The 16,993-nt window shown below is 41.5% G+C and overlaps 1 protein-coding gene across 1 annotated transcript in view; it reads right to left on the reverse strand.

The window, feature by feature from the left end:
* The window catches only part of LOC146822902 (tyrosyl-DNA phosphodiesterase 2-like), a 243,948-nt gene that overhangs the window by 67,979 nt on the left and 158,976 nt on the right, over positions 1-16,993 (reverse strand). The window contains exon 5 of the mRNA XM_085606594.1: positions 5,306-5,397. Coding sequence (XP_085462720.1) covers positions 5,306-5,397 — 92 coding nt within the window. The remainder of the gene's footprint in view (positions 1-5,305; positions 5,398-16,993) is intronic.

A 16,993-nucleotide genomic window follows, 5' to 3' on the forward strand; every position in this document is an offset into this window, starting at 1 on the left:
ACCTTTTTCTTACTTCCCTTTGAGCACCTGCATTTTTATATGCAAATGTACATATTATTTATGCGGTTTCATTGAATAAATTAGCATATGTTGGAAGTTGATATTGTAACGATTGGATTTCGTGGTGATGTTACATTTTGTTGTTGAATGGTATACCACTGTGACCTCTTTTCTTGCACCAGAAAAGGATGGAGTCACTCCAATCATTCCTTTGGACCCCAAATCCAATTCTCCTCCAACGACCCCATGAATAGATTGGCATATGATGGGGAAAATTTAGAGCCCATTGCTACTTCACGTATCTGTCCATACTATGCCCCTTGAAAAGGAACATATTGTTTTCAAGAATTTTTTGTGTCATTTCCATTATCATGCCCATATGTTCCTTGAGGCTAGCAGGACCTGAGTTAAGTGTATGTCTTAATGCCTGTAGGCCCAGTCATGTTGGATGCTCGTATACAGTGCAGTAACATCCAAAGTGACCAATGTCATAGTATCATCCCAAGTAATGTCAGCCAACATGCTGAGAACATGTTTAGTATCTCTGATGTAAGAGGGCAGATTAGCTACTAGCGGCTGGAGAAATAAATCCACATACTCTGATAATTTCTCTGTGGGTCCACCAATTCCAGACACTATGGGTCTGCCAGGTGGAAAAGGGAGATTCTTATGCATCTTAGGTAGTGTATACAAGCATGGGTGTCTGGGGTGCTCTACTCTAAGGTAAGTGTACTCATTAAAATTTAAGAGGCATAGATCAGGCCAGCCTTTAAGTTTCTTATTGATGAGACTAGTCAATGTCCAGATGAGGTTCTAGGGTAATTTCTCACAGCAATCTATGTCACTAAGTTGTGATGACCTCCTTATCATAGTCAACCTGGTTTATAAGCACCACATTGCTCCCTTTGTCAGCCAACCGTATTGTAATGCTCTCATCTACCATCAGTTGATGTAGTGCTTCCCGTTCTGTCTGGGTGAGGTTGTAGTGAGTCAGCACATTTATCTAAGTCTGACATAACTAGCTTGTAAAAAATGTCAATGTTATTGCCAACCGGCATTGGGGGAGTCCATCTCGATTTAGCCTTAAGTCCACGGCTAATATTCAGGTCTATTTGAACATCAAGATCATAAAGCAGTCTATCCACTGTCACTGGATCCTCCTCACATTCAGAGATTGACATAAGCAACTTGGTATCCAAAGCATCCTGAATAGTCAAATCATCACACAAAAAATTGACTTGCATTGTGATTCTGTTTTTATTGGTACAAGGAAAAAGTGTTTTTTAAGTTTAACGCGTCTGACAAATTTGAACACATCAACCTTGGCCTTGCATATATTGCCCCTATCCATTGGGCAGAAGCTCAAACCCTTCTGTAATAGTGATGTTGCTTCCAGGCTAATTGGTTTATCAGTGAGGTTGATGACCGTGGGAGCCCTCATTTTTCTTGTTCCAGGATCTGGTTCTAAGTCTGTCTTCCTGCCAAACCCCCTTGTCAGTCTATGGTGGGAGTGCGTAGGTTATGCTCCTGGTTCCCCTTATTTATCCTTAAAACCTCCCATAAAAAAGTGTAATCCCTACCTCCAGTCCCCTCTTGTTCACTCTCACTGGTCAGCGGCGTGTCCATTGAAGTGGAACTGGAACTGATCGATGTAGCTGTCTCTTTGGTCCCTCTCTGTGGTTTAGGGTTAAGATGGTCATATTGATTGGTGAAGGTAAATGCCCTACCGCTGTTGTAGTCCTGTTCGTCCCTTTTTAGTTTCTTAGCTTTTCTTTGTTTTACCTCAGTCTGGTGTCTCAGTATTACGCCCTCAAGAATTGCGTAGTTCTTTCCGGCTGCCTCTGGTAGGTTGAGATCTTTAATCTCTGTCTGAAAGGGTGTCTATCTCCTGCAATAGTTTGCTGATCTTTCTTTGTGAGTTTTCAATTAGTATATCCATTAATGTATTTGAGTTTGCTGTCAATTTCCTCTCTCAAGCTGCTAGTATGTCTTCTTCAAGGTCGTCATAGGTGGGGATAATTTGCGACCTGAGGCCCCTTGGGATTCTTCCTAGTCTGATGTATTGTTTTAAGGTGGCCCCATCCCACCATTTCGACAATTCACTCTTTTTTAGTCTCTCCAGTCTAATGAAAAAACATGGGGGTCTCTCGAAGGGGTGTGGCCAATGTAATTAAGGGCATGGCTTAAAAACACATAAGCTAAAAATCTGTGCTTAGCATGGTGTGCTGCCCGACGTGTATTTTGCTGTTTCAGTCATTGCATCCAGATATATGATACAACAAGTAATATCATACCTACAACAAGTCAGGACTATTGGCTTTGTCAATGGTTGTTAGTTGCATAAGATAAATAAGCAGAAAATATGGCTTGTATATAATATTGAAAAAGCTTTCACTTAAAGCCCTGGTGACACCATGACAATGTTGCTGCTCCTGAGTTTCATAAAGAGAAGGGAAATCTAGAGAGAAAATCGCTCTCTTTAAAGGATTTCCCTTCCCCTACGATGATCACCTGGCATGACGTCATGCCGTAACTTCTCCACTAGTGAGAAGTGAGCAGTGCAAGCACGCGCACATCCATGTGCCTGCTGTCTCTACAGTCCTGGAAAAAACGGACCGCCTGTGCCAGGGCACAAAACAGAGCCCAATAGAGACCCGTTTCGAGGCCCCCTTTAAAAAACTGCCAATGCTCAGCACCGGTGAGACCCACTTAAAGCCCTGGGTATAAGCACTGGGTCAGAAGGACTGCAGTGCTGCTTAAAGGACTCATCTTTGGACTGCAGACTTGGACGGCCTGCCATTCTCTTGTGTTGCCCTGCTGCCTTCTGCTCTCTGACTCAGCTGAAGGACAGCTGAACTCTGCCTTTACTACAAGTGATCTTGAAGGGCTTCTTGCTTGCCTCCTGTTGCTTGAGACTCAGAATAATCGAAGTCTCTACCCCTGCTCCTGTGCCTGGCTCACCGGACGTGGCCCAGATACTTGCAACACGGATTTCAAAATACCTCCTGTGTTCGTGTAGCAGAACTGGTGCATCGACCCAATTGCGGGAGTAAAACCGGCGCATTGGAACCAGCACTTTGCCTCCTGAAATCGCCGCATCAGACAGAGCATCGCTGCTGCTGCAGCTTGGTGAAATCGACGCATCCCCTTGACTGCGGGGGAGAATCTGGCGCATCACTAGATGCCTCTCGACTTTGACTTTACACCGGTCCAACGTGACCTTAAGTAGCCTTTTTAGCGCTACTTGTTTCTAAGCGCTTAGCAGCATTTATTCTTTTAAAATTTGTAGTTTTGGTCTTGTTTTGTTTATAATACAATAATCTATTTTTATAAATGTGTGTGGAGTCTTTTTGTTGTGTATTCATTGTGTTACTGTGTTTGTGTTGCACAACTACTTTACACATTGCATCTTTAGATAAGCCTGACTGCTATGTGCCAAGCTATCAGAGGGTGTACATTGGTTATATATTAGTGTGTATCTATCTTACTTTAACTAAGATTGTGGTTTCTACTTGGACCAGGTGCATACCTTTGCCAACCAGACACCCAATTTCTAACATCTGGCATTAGCCAAGACCTTTTGATTTTACTAAAATTATATAGATTACATACACACTTATTAGGGCTTTCAGCCAGCCCTCTTTATCCTTTGGTCTGTTGTGCCATTAACAATTCTTTCCAGTCTCTATGGTGTACAACAGGGGTAATGGGTCAGTCCACTTCAGCTTCTGCCAAACTTCTCTGAGAAGTGACGGTATTTTGACCCTTTAGTTGTGCCTCTATGTCAGAAGGGGAAGCAGTGAGAGGCAAATGAGTTTCTTTAGTATACTGCTTTGAAACCAGCATCTGTCCTGATGCTCTAGCACAGTGGTTGTTAACCTTTTTTTTTACGTCTCTGGACCCCCACTGAATCATTACTGGAAGTCAGGGACCCCGACTGAATCATTATTCACCCACTGAATCATTATACCCCCATTGAGTAATTACTGGAAACCAAGGGACCCGGACTAAGCATTTTCAATATTCTGAACCCCAAAACAATGTATCAAAATAAAGAAACAAGCATTCAAACAAATTCACAAACAATGTCATATTTTATTTAATTCACAAACAAATAAAAAAATCAAAATTTAAATGGGAAGGTTGGAGCTTTTCTAAATTTAATTGAGGCCACTCATCATCTATAGTATATTCTGTTTGATGCACTTGTACTACTCCCATGACTCAATTTGAGGATACTACCTTAATTTTTAACTTCCAATTTCGAATTCCTTCATATTTACAGTGTTTTAAAATTTTCAGCTGTACATTTTGATTTTTTATTCATATACACTTTATTAATGTGTTAATATTATTTCATTTTCTAATCAGTGGTGGACCCTCTCAGTACGCTTCACGGACTACAGATAAAGAACCACTGCGCTAGCATTTGCAAATACAAGATGTTCCACAGACACTGCCGATTAACTCAGTCCTCACTTTAAAAAAAAATTGTGACAGGCCTTGAAAATCATAAAAATGTTACCAGACCTGCAAGTCAAGTATTTTGATTAATCTACTTGACCTAAGTGTAAAACGCTTGACTCATAAACAGGTCATCCTAGGCAAATATTTTATTTTGCTGTTGCCTTTTTCTTGCGGACATCTAAGTCTTTTGAGATTCTGACCCAGAAAGAGGATTCTTGCTCTGACAGTCAATAAACGTTTCTTCACCAATCAGATGCTGTCTTCCTAATTTGTCATTCCCAAAGCCAGTTAATGTACAACTGATACACGTGGCCGGATGTGAACACATTTAGACAATTAATTCCTTAATTCCTTCAAGCAATACATTTTATCATTATATTTGGTTATTTAAGACAGTCACGGCTAACACCACGTCTATATTGCAGGCATGTGGCACAGGAAAGTGCAAAAGTTTCACAATAGTAAGAAGGCACACTTCACAGAGATGGATGAAAGGCATGTCTATTGTAGTGACCAACAATATTGAGACACATTTCTAGGAATGAATGCAAAGCATATGTTAAATTCAAGCCATTTTATAATGCAAAGTTATTGGTAAACATAAAGTGTGCTCTAACGTCACACTTTAACCATCAAGCCACTTTACATCTGCCTGAGAAGGTGAAATCACATTTTGCTGTACACAGTTGGTATGGCTTCTTTTAGTACCAGAGCAACAGTAGTTTTTAGGTAAAAAAACCAAAAGTCAGACTCCAGGACACTTTTCATTCTCCTCATACAAATTGCAAATGATGGCATTGACCTTTAAAAAAATGCAGTTCATAATGTATGCTCATACCTGGAATGATGGTGTAGCCGACTGCTCTCTTCTTCAAGTAGGCAAGGTAAGGAGGAATGACTTCCTGCAGAAAAACTACATCTGGGTCGTATCTAAACAAATATATAAGCAGAGGCAAGAACAGCAGATTGAAGTAAGGTTAGCACACCAAGTTACCAATTCATTAGCAAGCACAAACACAAACACAACACAAATACATAAGTATATTGTATTTGTGACTTAGAATGATGACATACAATTTAGAAATATAATTATTGAAAGCTACATGGCTGAACAATTAAAACATCAACACAACTGACACGTATTTGTTGCAATATCACATGATACAAGAAAGACATTTACACAGAGTAGGCAGAATATCATGAAAACATTGGATGCATTTCAGGTACACATTAATGTTTAGTGTAGCTAGAAACAAGCAATTGAGAAGCTATGAAACAGGATTTTAAATATTCCCCATATTTTCATAACCTGGAATCCCAGTGGTTTTATAGTGAGTACACTTGTTAATTTGAAACTGTGCAGCCCACTGTGTGCGAGGACTGCATGTTAATGGTGAAAACAGAGAGCAAACTACATTTCACACTGAGCTGATACATCTACTGAATCAAGGAGATTATATCGGATATCTGGATTGTTGTACTTGTGCAAAATTGTTTTTAGTCTAAATCAGGAAAGACAGATTTCCCAGTTTATTGGTGTGTCTTTGAAGCCGCCGAGTACACAACTATTCAGGTCTGCCTAAGTCAAGATCTTTTGTTTTTGAAGAATATATTCAAGACGTGCATCTAAGAGGTTTTGTATCAGCCTCTTTCTGCCATTAGCTTATTTTGCTGTGGAGCCTTCAGTCTGAACTTGAGACATTGTCAGATACATTTTAGATTAGTAAACAGGGAATATTTTAGTTTCACTGCTGTTCTACTGGCTGTGTGGTTGTATTCTTTCACCTACACTGGGATGCACGTGAGACTATTTGCATCTCATAAATTCAGTCAGTCACCGCACTTTGTCAATTTCAATTACTTATGCGACCTGTGCACTTCTATTTATAAAGCAATTCTTTTTTTCATTATAGCATCCGTTATCACACTTCATGAAATATCATATGGTGAAAATAATTGATAAAATGCACAAATTATCATTGGTTAGAAAACTGTGATGGGTTAGTTTAAAAAGATTTTTTTATTAAGAGTTACATCCTTATAAATTATGTTCCACGTCAAAAACAATAATACATTCAAACAATTGAACACTTTCAGAACTCTCTGTAGTAAAGACAGTTAAGCTTTATTACTAAAATCCCACAAACAAAAAGAATTATGAACTATAAAATTAACAGCTGCTTTTCACTTGAAACATTTTCCATTTTAAAAAAGACAAAGGAGAAGATAAAATAGGGTCAGATGTCAAGACACAAACAAAACCATCCTAACAGTTACTAATCAATTAGCATGCTAATCATAAAAACAGAGACCATATACCCTCATACAGATGTGAGGTGCCAACCATAACATACAGAACTCTAATTTGAAGATACTACTAACATATCTATTAGCCAATTCAACATGGCATGCATGAATAGACTTTGAAACTTTGGGCATCTGCTTTGTGGCTGATCTCATAGCACTTCCATCCAACCGTTTGTGCTACGGTAAAAGCACGAGGACCGCCTATATAAATGAACAGAGTTAATGACTCTTGTCAGCTTGGTTTTCAAGATTATATATCTATTCAAGCACTTCTAGACATTGCATTCTTTAACATGTGTCAAGTTGTTACTTACATGAAGACAAAGTAAAATTGCACAAGGCCAATTTAGTCACCATACCTTGCATCCACTAAATCTTATAATCAATCCTCTCGTATATATGGCTTAATCTATAATGAACTTCACTTAACAAAATGCCACCACAAATCCCCACATTCATCAACACCAAATAGATAGATGCCCCACTAGCATTTACTCTCACACCTATCTTCTTTAGATGAATGGCTAACACATTTATAAGGCATTTGTTTATAAACACAGCAGTGGGGTATGTAGTATTTAGTCAAATATACAAGACGGTCACGTCAGAAATACCCATTGGAATGATTTTAAGAAATAATTCAACAGCTATTTTAATTTCTCAGAAACTCATAGTCCACTGCTGAATTTTCAGATCACAAACGAACAGCAAAAATATCAGCTGCTGTTTAACTTTTACAAAACAACTGCACATTGTTATTTTCACTACTGTATTCTCAATATTTAAGCATCAAATACTGTCTACCCATTTTCTCAAAATGTGTGATCCATTTTTTGTGGAGTGTACAGGATCGTAGGAAGAACTCTACCGTTATCAAAACCCTTATGTACTGGGAACAGTGACCATAATGGCATAAGGCCCAACACCTAGTGCTCCAATTTTATCAAAATAACCCCTCTTTCACAAAAAATAAGAAACTGTCAGAATAAGGGCTGAAAGAAAATGTAGCAAGCTAGGCACTCCAAATCTCACTTCCTTTAGTCTACTAAAATGGATCGCCTATAGGAGTCACACTTTGTTTGCCCACTCTACCTCCCAAAGGTCAACGAGATGTCATTGACCTGTCTCGAAAATTAAGAAGCAGAGCATTTAAATGTATAATTGATCTAATGATAATGCAGAGGAAGAGTCAGCGGAACACAGTTTCTGCGTACCTCATAAATAAAAACACACCACCTACCTCCAATAACAATGTAACCCTTTCACTGCCCTTAGGATATACCAATATATCATAAAATTCACATGAATTTATAAAATTACTGGTAAAGAAAGGGTCATCTCCTCGCTTTGCTAAATCTACTAGAGGGCACTTTGTTGCCCACTTGCTAAAGATGATGGGTGACATCAAAATGAAAAAGGTTGAAAGCGTACTACAGCCCAATCTGCTGCATAGCGCCACGCCACGCAGCAGTCCCTAACTGGCATCTGGGTCGGGGGCAGAGTTCCTCTCACCTGCTTGTGTTGCCGCCGCTGGTCTACCTCGCCGCCTCTTGTCACTCCGAGGCCGCTGTGGAGGTGGACTACAGCCCCCAGCAGCCAATCTTCGAACCGCCCACATCCGGCGGAGAGCGCGCCCGGAGGCGCTACTTCAATCCAGGCTCCCCCCACGTCGCGGGACGCGCGCGGGCGGCGCCGGGCTGAGCCCGGGCAGAGGGCGGGCCGTCTGTGGCCGTCAGGGGCTGCAGGAGGCTGGGCTGGGCCACCCTATTGACCATTCGCCCTGGACATCTTATTGTGAGTAATGCCAATTGAGACATTGTGAACATTGCTGGTTATATTATAACCTCTATTACTGTGACTCTTTCAGCGCCCGGGGTGTGGCAGCTGGGCTTGTTAATTTTAAGTGAGACATAGAGTTTGTGCTGCAAAAGGCGGGTGATCAAAACTATCCACAATATTCGTATAAGAGACTGACCTGTAGTTGGGGGAAGTATGGCCGGTAAAACTCAGACACGGTTATTAAGACCTAAGCGTTGCATTGTCAATGCCTCCCAGGCACAGAAAGAAGCCAATAGCTCGGTTTTTCCAGTCATAATGCAGCCCACGGCTATTGACCGTATGTTAAAAAGAGCGCTGGGGGCTGTATCCAGTGAAATCGAGCGAACTGAGAGGCGTCTCTCTTTAACCCCTGATACTGACCCTGACCTTGTCGAAAGAACACGAGACCAGGAGCAGGAGATTTTACTCATCTCACCCCCCAGCACTCTAGATACTAGTGAGAGGGACATTCCATGTGCCCAACCTATGTTCACCAGTAATAAGAAGGAGGTAGGTCATACTAAACGCACTACTACACGCATAAAAAAGAAATGCGCCCCTAAAAAGCGAAAGATCACTAATAGTGTAGCCCCGCTTACTAACCCAATTAATAGAAACTCCTGCGGGATTGAGCGTGCCACCCAGACAAGTCCCCAGACAGATGCTCCAATTTGGTTAAATAAGATTATGTCAGACCTTCAGGCCCAGGTCGAATTATTGATTATTAATCAATTAAAGCCGGTCACAAGTAGACTAGACAAAATATTAAGTGAGATAAAAAATAGAGTGTCTAAAGACCCCCTGGCAGGTGCCCCAAGTACTCACACTAGCCCTCGAGTGACCCACCCAGTCACTAAAAAGGTGACTAATGCCAATGAGAGTAGAAACACACATACAATTTTAGCACAAATTGATGAGCCTCCCATCTCTCACGGACAAGTGGCTAGTAATGATACTGCTAGTGAGAGTAAACGGCGCTCAGATAAAGGACCAGGAAAACAGAACGCAGACGCACAGTCTCAGCCTTTGGCCGGTCCCTTAAATGATGTAGTTGCCCACGAAAAGAGGCCCTTCCCTATACATAAGCAACTCCTCACGATAAACCTTCCCCCCGAGGCCTGTCCGTTGGTTGTTGTGTTTGCAGGGGTTCCAGAACTTAAAGAAGCACAGAAAGAATCCCAAGAGGAGCTAAAAAATAAACTCATCTTCTGGCTTAACCAGAATAAACCTATTGCCAACAACCAGGTTGGGGAAATCCTTTTGGTTAGACGAGTGAACTGGATAGGGAGGAGCCCGAAAAATATTGAGGGAAACTGCATCATTGCTAATTTTAGGGACAGCAGGGTGGTCGAGCATATTTTGAATCTGGGACCCTCGGGAAGTATGACAAGTATAAGGCCCCTGCCACTTAGTTTCTTTTATTCAAAGCAACAGGTATTAAATGAGGGACAGTATCATGGGTGGAGACATGCGGATGGACGACACCCTGGTTTAAACAGAGGTCTGAATTTTGCCCATCAAGCTACGGGGATATGGGATGGAGGACACCAGTCCTGGGTAAACAGGTTCGCCCCATTAAGGTCACTAGAGGAGATTGATTGACTTTGTAATTCTCACTCTTCTTTAGCACAGGCTGACATGGATCATATAGGCCTGCCAGATGAAGTTTCCTCGGGATATGGTTTACCCACGGAAGAAGGGCAACCAGCACTTGGGGGGGAGAGGTCTAGGATTTTAGCAAAAACCCAAGGAGCATTAGATACTCCGGGTGTGGGTTGCGCATATATACCCCCTGAGTCAGTCACTTTAGCGACCAAGCGAAGAAAACAAGCTAGTGACACACAGATCCAATCCCTTGGTAAGGAAAACGGGGGGCGACTTATTATTAGTCAAGAACTGGTAGTGGTAGGGCCCGTTACCATCGAAAAAGAGGGCTTGAGAATTATCTCGTGGAATATTGCAGGTATTGCAGGAAAATTTAACAACAAGGAATGGCAGCAGTTTATGACGCCTTTCCATATCATCTGTCTGCAGGAAACCTGGGCTACTGATAACACTCACTACCAAATAGCCGGTTACAAATGCTTCTTCGTACCCGCCCAGAAAACCCCATCTGGCGGGGCCAAGGGAGGCCTGCTAACATATATTGACCTAAATATAGAAGGCAAATGGTCTAAGGTGGATTAGTTCACATGGAACATACAGGCCCTTAGGTTTAGAAACAAAGGGTTGGGCCTTGTTTTGTTCAATGTGTACAATGCCACTGCCTCGGAAAGTGATCTTTCTACTCTGAAGGAGTTGGATGCCAGGTTGAAACATGAACTTGCCATTGCACAGGGTGCTTTGGCCCCTCTGTTATTAGTAATGGGAGACCTGAATTGCCATCTATGTCCTGGCCTGTTCCCCTTTAGTGCTAACTGGTCCAAATGCCCCATAGAAAAGGGTCCCCATTTTAGCCACTCTTCAAGTGGCTTGGAATGGGGAAAGTTGATCCACTCCTTTGACCTTGAGCATACAGTCGACAGGATCACCCTGGGACCGGACGGAACTCTCCCCACGACTTTTAAGGGGAGAGAGTGTTCGTCCTATATAGATTACATACTTGCCTCGAGAGGCTTAAAAAGTCGCATTACCAAGGTAGACATCGAGTGGAGTCCTTTTAGCGATCACAATCCTCTGGTAATGGAGCTCTTGCTCCAAGGAAAGCAAAAAACTAAGTCAGTGGATGGCACTATCATGGAAACTGTGACGGCATAGGGCAGAAGGCTTAAGTGGTCAAAAATAGATGGGCCCAGATTTTATAAAACCCTGATGGAAAAAGGCAAGTCTTTCATCGACAAGTGCTTAGATCCGCTGGTGGCTGGGGCTTGCCTTATAAAAGCGTTCGACCAAATAACGTGTTTGGTGAACGAATTATTGTTGGCCAAGGCCCCTAAGAAACCTTATCCAGATTCACCAAAATGGTTTGACAGGGGTTGCACACGAGCATTGAAGAACCTAAAAATGGCCTTGAGTAGCAATCCGAGGGACCAGGCTGTAGTTAAAACATGCAGGCTAGCTTATAGGAAGGAGCTAAAAAGACGGAAAGTCACGCTCCAGGTGGAAGCTTGGGCGGCTCTGAGGGAGGCATCTGAAAACAGGGACATCACCGAATTTTGTAGATTAATAAACTCTCCTTGTTTTCAAGACAATAATGCCCCGGAGATTGCCTCAAATATCCTCCCCGAACAATGGATTGCCCATTTTGAGGGGCTATACAACCATGGGAAAGATACTTCATTACAGGAGAAGAGGACGATCATCACGAGTAATCAAGTGGCATTCTCTCTGGAAGAGATTAGACTGGGTATCGAGGGACTCACCAAGAACAAAGCCCCGGGCCCAGATGGGATCCCCCCAGATTTATTTTTGAGTCAAGTGGATCTTTGGGCCCCTATTGTCACTAGAGTGCTTAACGCTGATATAATGACCGTTTTGCCACGATCATGGTCAACGGCCATTATAGTCCCTATTTTCAAGAAAGGGAGTAAGGATGACCCTCAATGTTATCGGCCTATCTCTTTGATAGACGTTACTGCTAAAATTTTGGGTAGGGTAGTCTTGACCCGATTGACCGAGTGGGCTGAGGACAATAATATAATCTCAGATGTCCAGTACGGATTCCGGACTGGCAGGTCAACCAGCGATCAATGCCTGAACCTATATATGCTGGTAGCAAAGTACACCAAGACCAGCAACGAAGCCATGTACCTGGGGTTCATGGACTTGGCCGCTGCATTTGACCATGTCAAGAGGAAGAAGTTATGGGCCATGATGAGTCAGCTTGGAATTGACCCTGGGTTAATCCACATTTTGAGGGAATTACATAGCGAAACCTCGGCTAGGGTACGGTACAACAAAGATGGGGGTCTGACTGAATCTTTTGGATGCACAAGTGGAGTGAGGCAGGGATGCATCTTAGCCCCTTTTTTGTTTTCGCTGTACATTAATAATCTGGAACAATCCCTCAATAATTTAAAAGTAGATTGCCCAAGGGTTGGGACTGGTAATATCCCAGTGCTGCTGTATGCAGACGACGCGGTCCTGTTGGCACGGACCCCCAAGAGTCTGCAGATCCTTATCGATGGGTTCGTTAAATTCATGGAGACAATTGACCTGTCTGTCAATCTAAAAAAATCATATGTTATGACAGCAGGCCATAGGCCATTGACCGGCTTCACCTATAGGATTGGTACCCATACTCTTGAAAGGGTGCAAACATTCTCTTATTTAGGGGTGCTATTTGACGAATCCTTAAAATTCACATCCCTTGCACAAGAAAGAAGTGGAAAACTGGTTGCATCTTTTGGTGCAATCTCCGGTTATGGGAGAAAAGTTGTCCGTTGGAGCCCAAAACAAACAACAAATTTGTATGGTTCAATGTGTTGCCCAAAAACTATGTATGGTTCAGAAGTATGGGGTTTTATAAACTTGGATGGTATACAAAGGGAAGAAAACAAAATATTTCGTTCAATATTGAACGCTCCCAATTGTACGCCAGCTGTTATTGCCCATAAAGAACTTGGAAGACCCTACATAGAGGACTTGATCAAGTTCAGACCAATTTTGGCCTGGCTTAAATTATGGACGAATCCTGAAGCAGCACTGAGTAGGATGATCATGCAAGATTGCTGGGGAAGAGACAAATATTTGAAAATCCCATGGATCAGCTATATCAAGAACACTTTGGAAAATATGGGTTATCCAGAGATGTTTCTTAACCCTTTATCGATCACAGCACAGGATAAGTTAAAATTGAAGAGAAGTTTCCTGGAACTTAGAGCAGCGGATAGGAGCACACTAGAAGGGACTAAACCCTCGGTGAGCGCCCATAGCTTGCTTGTAACGACTAGTGGGTTGGAACCATACCTGTGTGTCCTTTATAATGCCCAAGAGAGGTTTTTAATGGCACGTTTTAGGCTCAATTTTTTACCTTATTTATTGGCTGAACCAGCTGGTTTTAACAGGTCTATTGAGCAGAAGGGTCCCTGCGGCTGCGACAATAGGTCTCCGCAGGACACCCTTCATTTTGTACTTTTATGTCCTATGTATAGCCTCCCTAGACGTAAATTTTTGATAGGCATTTTGAAAAAGGAAAGATTCACTCGGGCAAAGGAGGCCTTGACTTTTCTACAAAGGGCTAGTGATCCATTGACTTTATGTGCAGTGAGAAGTTTCTTAAAATTTGCATTTAGACTCAGAGTCTCTAGAGGGTAGCTCCATTCAGGAAGCCTGTAGAATTGGCAATGTGTTAGTTTTAGGCAACCCACTTCTGAGATTTGTAATTGACCAATGATTTATTTGTACATATATAGTATCATTCAATGTTCTATGAATTGATTTAATATTGTCTTAAATGTATAATTGTGTAATCTTTTATGATGATTTTTAACCATCGAATAAAGAACTATTGAATTGAATTGAATTGAAACCGGATACCACTCTCTAAACACTATAAACATAAGGGAAGGTTGGTTTAGATGAGCTCTTTCCCTACCCAATACCTTCAGCCTCGACAACCGCAGCAGGATATCACAACGGCATGGGTATCGCCCACCCGTTATTGTGACAAGAGGTTCGTAGCCTCATGATTCGTAGCTCTGCAATGGGGTTTAAACCTCGAAAATACTTGAACAGACTCAAGTGAAAAGAGCAACTGGTCCTGGATTCATAAAGAAGGGCTCAGTGGGGAGGGATCAAGTGTTAGGGAATGATATACAATCTATATTTCAGAGTTCCATTAAAAGTGTTTGCTTTCAGACAATCAAGAAAAAAACAAGCAACTCGGCAAAGACACTCAAATCCTGGAACTGTTAACACCTAAATTATTTTCTGTCAATAGATTTCGTGTAAATATTTTTGGGGGATTGGAAGTCTAATAACATCAAACATCTATAAAGTTTTCACAGGCACAATAGGGAAGATAATATGACAGGCAAAAGACAAATCCTATAAGAGCATAATATTAATTGCCATATTGGTAGCGGAAATTGGGTAGTCTGACTCATCACTAGAACATTAATACAGATGAGGATGTTAGTCATCTAATATTGGGTGTTCTCAAGCTTACAGAAATACTAATCAGGGCTTATTGAAAGACCAGAGTGTATTCTTCAAAAGCAAAATCCAAGACTATTTTAAGTGGCTTGCAAAGAGCTATGGATGAGGTCAGTTCCCTTTGTGAATGGTAGTTGTGCAGAGGAAAGTGACTCGGCAAAAAATCTTTTAATTGAAAATGAAATCCGAAGAACAAATTTAAAGATCAAATGTGGCTGGAAGACATGAATAAGCATGCAGGGCTTAAATGACAAAAATTCAATAGTAAGGAATATTACATGTATTAGAAAGCAAATAAATTAGGTGAGTTTTCTGTTTGTGGCAGTAAAGGTCATTCAAAAACCAATCATCATGCACGGCACTTCTCTCTTCAGTATTTTTCTTTACTCTTACTTTAAATGCTTTCTCATGGCTTGCAAGCGATTTTTGTAGCAACCGTTTCACCGTAACCTTCAGAGGACATATATGTGCCATTAAAATGTAATGATAACAAACACTGTTGTGTGTCCGTGTGGATACACTTGTATAGTGAATCCACTCAGACACACAACAGCCACTCACACACATTATACTTTCATCAGGACAGAATGTGTTCTAAGTATCCCAACATTAATCACCTAATGAGTGAAGATGAAGACACAGATAGAATATGTGTGTATATATTTACAACTTCTTTGCCCCCTGGTGATGCAGAATGTTTTTCTTTTTAGGTACCTCAATTAAGGCACCTATGTCTGCTACCTAAGCCGAAAGGATTATCTGAGGCCGTAGATATGATACTCTGATCTTTGTTCCCCAGTAGCACTGTGATCACAGCAGAAAGGTCAAGATAGGATCCAAGTGATAACATGACATTCCATAAATGGAAACCTTACCCTATCACCATAGGAAATGGCGGTCATCCTCTTCCATTGAAGACTAGCATATGCTGCAAAGACACTAGTAACTTTCGAAATAGCACTGTTTGAAAGTCAAATTTATTGCTATGGGAAAGTGTTGTAACAACAACTGAAACCATAGCCTTTGAGAACTAATTTATGGCCTCTATCTTTAGGCCTGCATCCAAGACCTCATATTGCTCGCGTCTTTATTTCTTTACACTGGCTGCTTGTAATAAAAGTAAACTTTTCAAGACTCTGGGGCAGATTTAAGAAAAATCTCACACAACGAAGCAAGACACCTTGCTGCACTGCATTGTGTGACAGGATGCGGGCAGGAATGCGCCCTATTTAACATTATATGGCGCATTACTGTCCTCTTTGCGGTGGTGCACTTTGTGCTCCCTAGAGCCAATGCAGGCAGGAATATGTTTGTGCAGGAAGGGACACCTTCCTGCACAAAAACAATACTCTGAGGCTATTTCCTCATCCTATGTGTGCTGCAAGATGCAGCACACATACAAAAAGGAGGAATAAGGAGAAATAAACATATTTCTCCTCATTACGTCTCTCCTGTGAGGGCGTAGCATTTTGACAAAATCCAAGGTTTACAAGTCATGGTAAATCTGGGAATGCACCATAATCCATGGGTGGATGCATGGGAACACCCATGTACCACCTCCTTGGGGTACAGTAGTGCAAAGCAGACACTTGCGCTGCCTTGCGCTACTCCAAATTTACCAAGTCACGCAGGGCCATGCAAAGCGGCCGTGCGTGGCAAGGAAATCTCATTCTAGGTTTTGCATCACACTGTGTCCTCTTGCGTAGCAAAAGGCCAATGCGAAACCTTTGATAAATATGTCCCTATTTATCTAATCCATAAGGCAATGTTTAATTTCCGTTGTTCTCCGCTTAACAAGCATTTTCAATGGTACCAGCCCACCAGAGACCGCCACTGTAAGGACAAATTTCTACCTAGGATTTCCAAGTTTCATTTAAAGACCATGGGTAGACAAGCTTTTTCTGTGGTTTCGGCAACATGGTGGGATCTGCGGCTGCTTCATCTATGCAAGAAAGATATCTGGATAAATTCTGAAAATTGTTAAAGATTTGTTTTTTTTCTTAATTCCTGTACTCACCATTCCTTGTAGCAGAGACTTTGGCAGCAGTTGGTTTTAATTGTGTGTGTTTTAGCGCCAAGGTGCCCCTAGTGGGTAATGTATGTGCTTTACAAAAAGCCATAAAATGTTGGGTTTTTTTAAATACAAAATTACTAAAAAATATACATGGCTAAATTAATTCATATATGAAAAAATCACATAGCCATGATAGACCATTAATTATGGTCATTTTTCCTTTACTATTAAATGCAAATGTGTTTATATTTTCCCATAAACTTGTCACTATAAAATAATACCGCAGGAGGT

The sequence above is a fragment of the Triturus cristatus genome, chromosome 5_2 (assembly GCF_964204655.1).
Source record: "Triturus cristatus chromosome 5_2, aTriCri1.1, whole genome shotgun sequence".
Classification (NCBI taxonomy): Eukaryota; Metazoa; Chordata; class Amphibia; order Caudata; family Salamandridae; genus Triturus; species Triturus cristatus.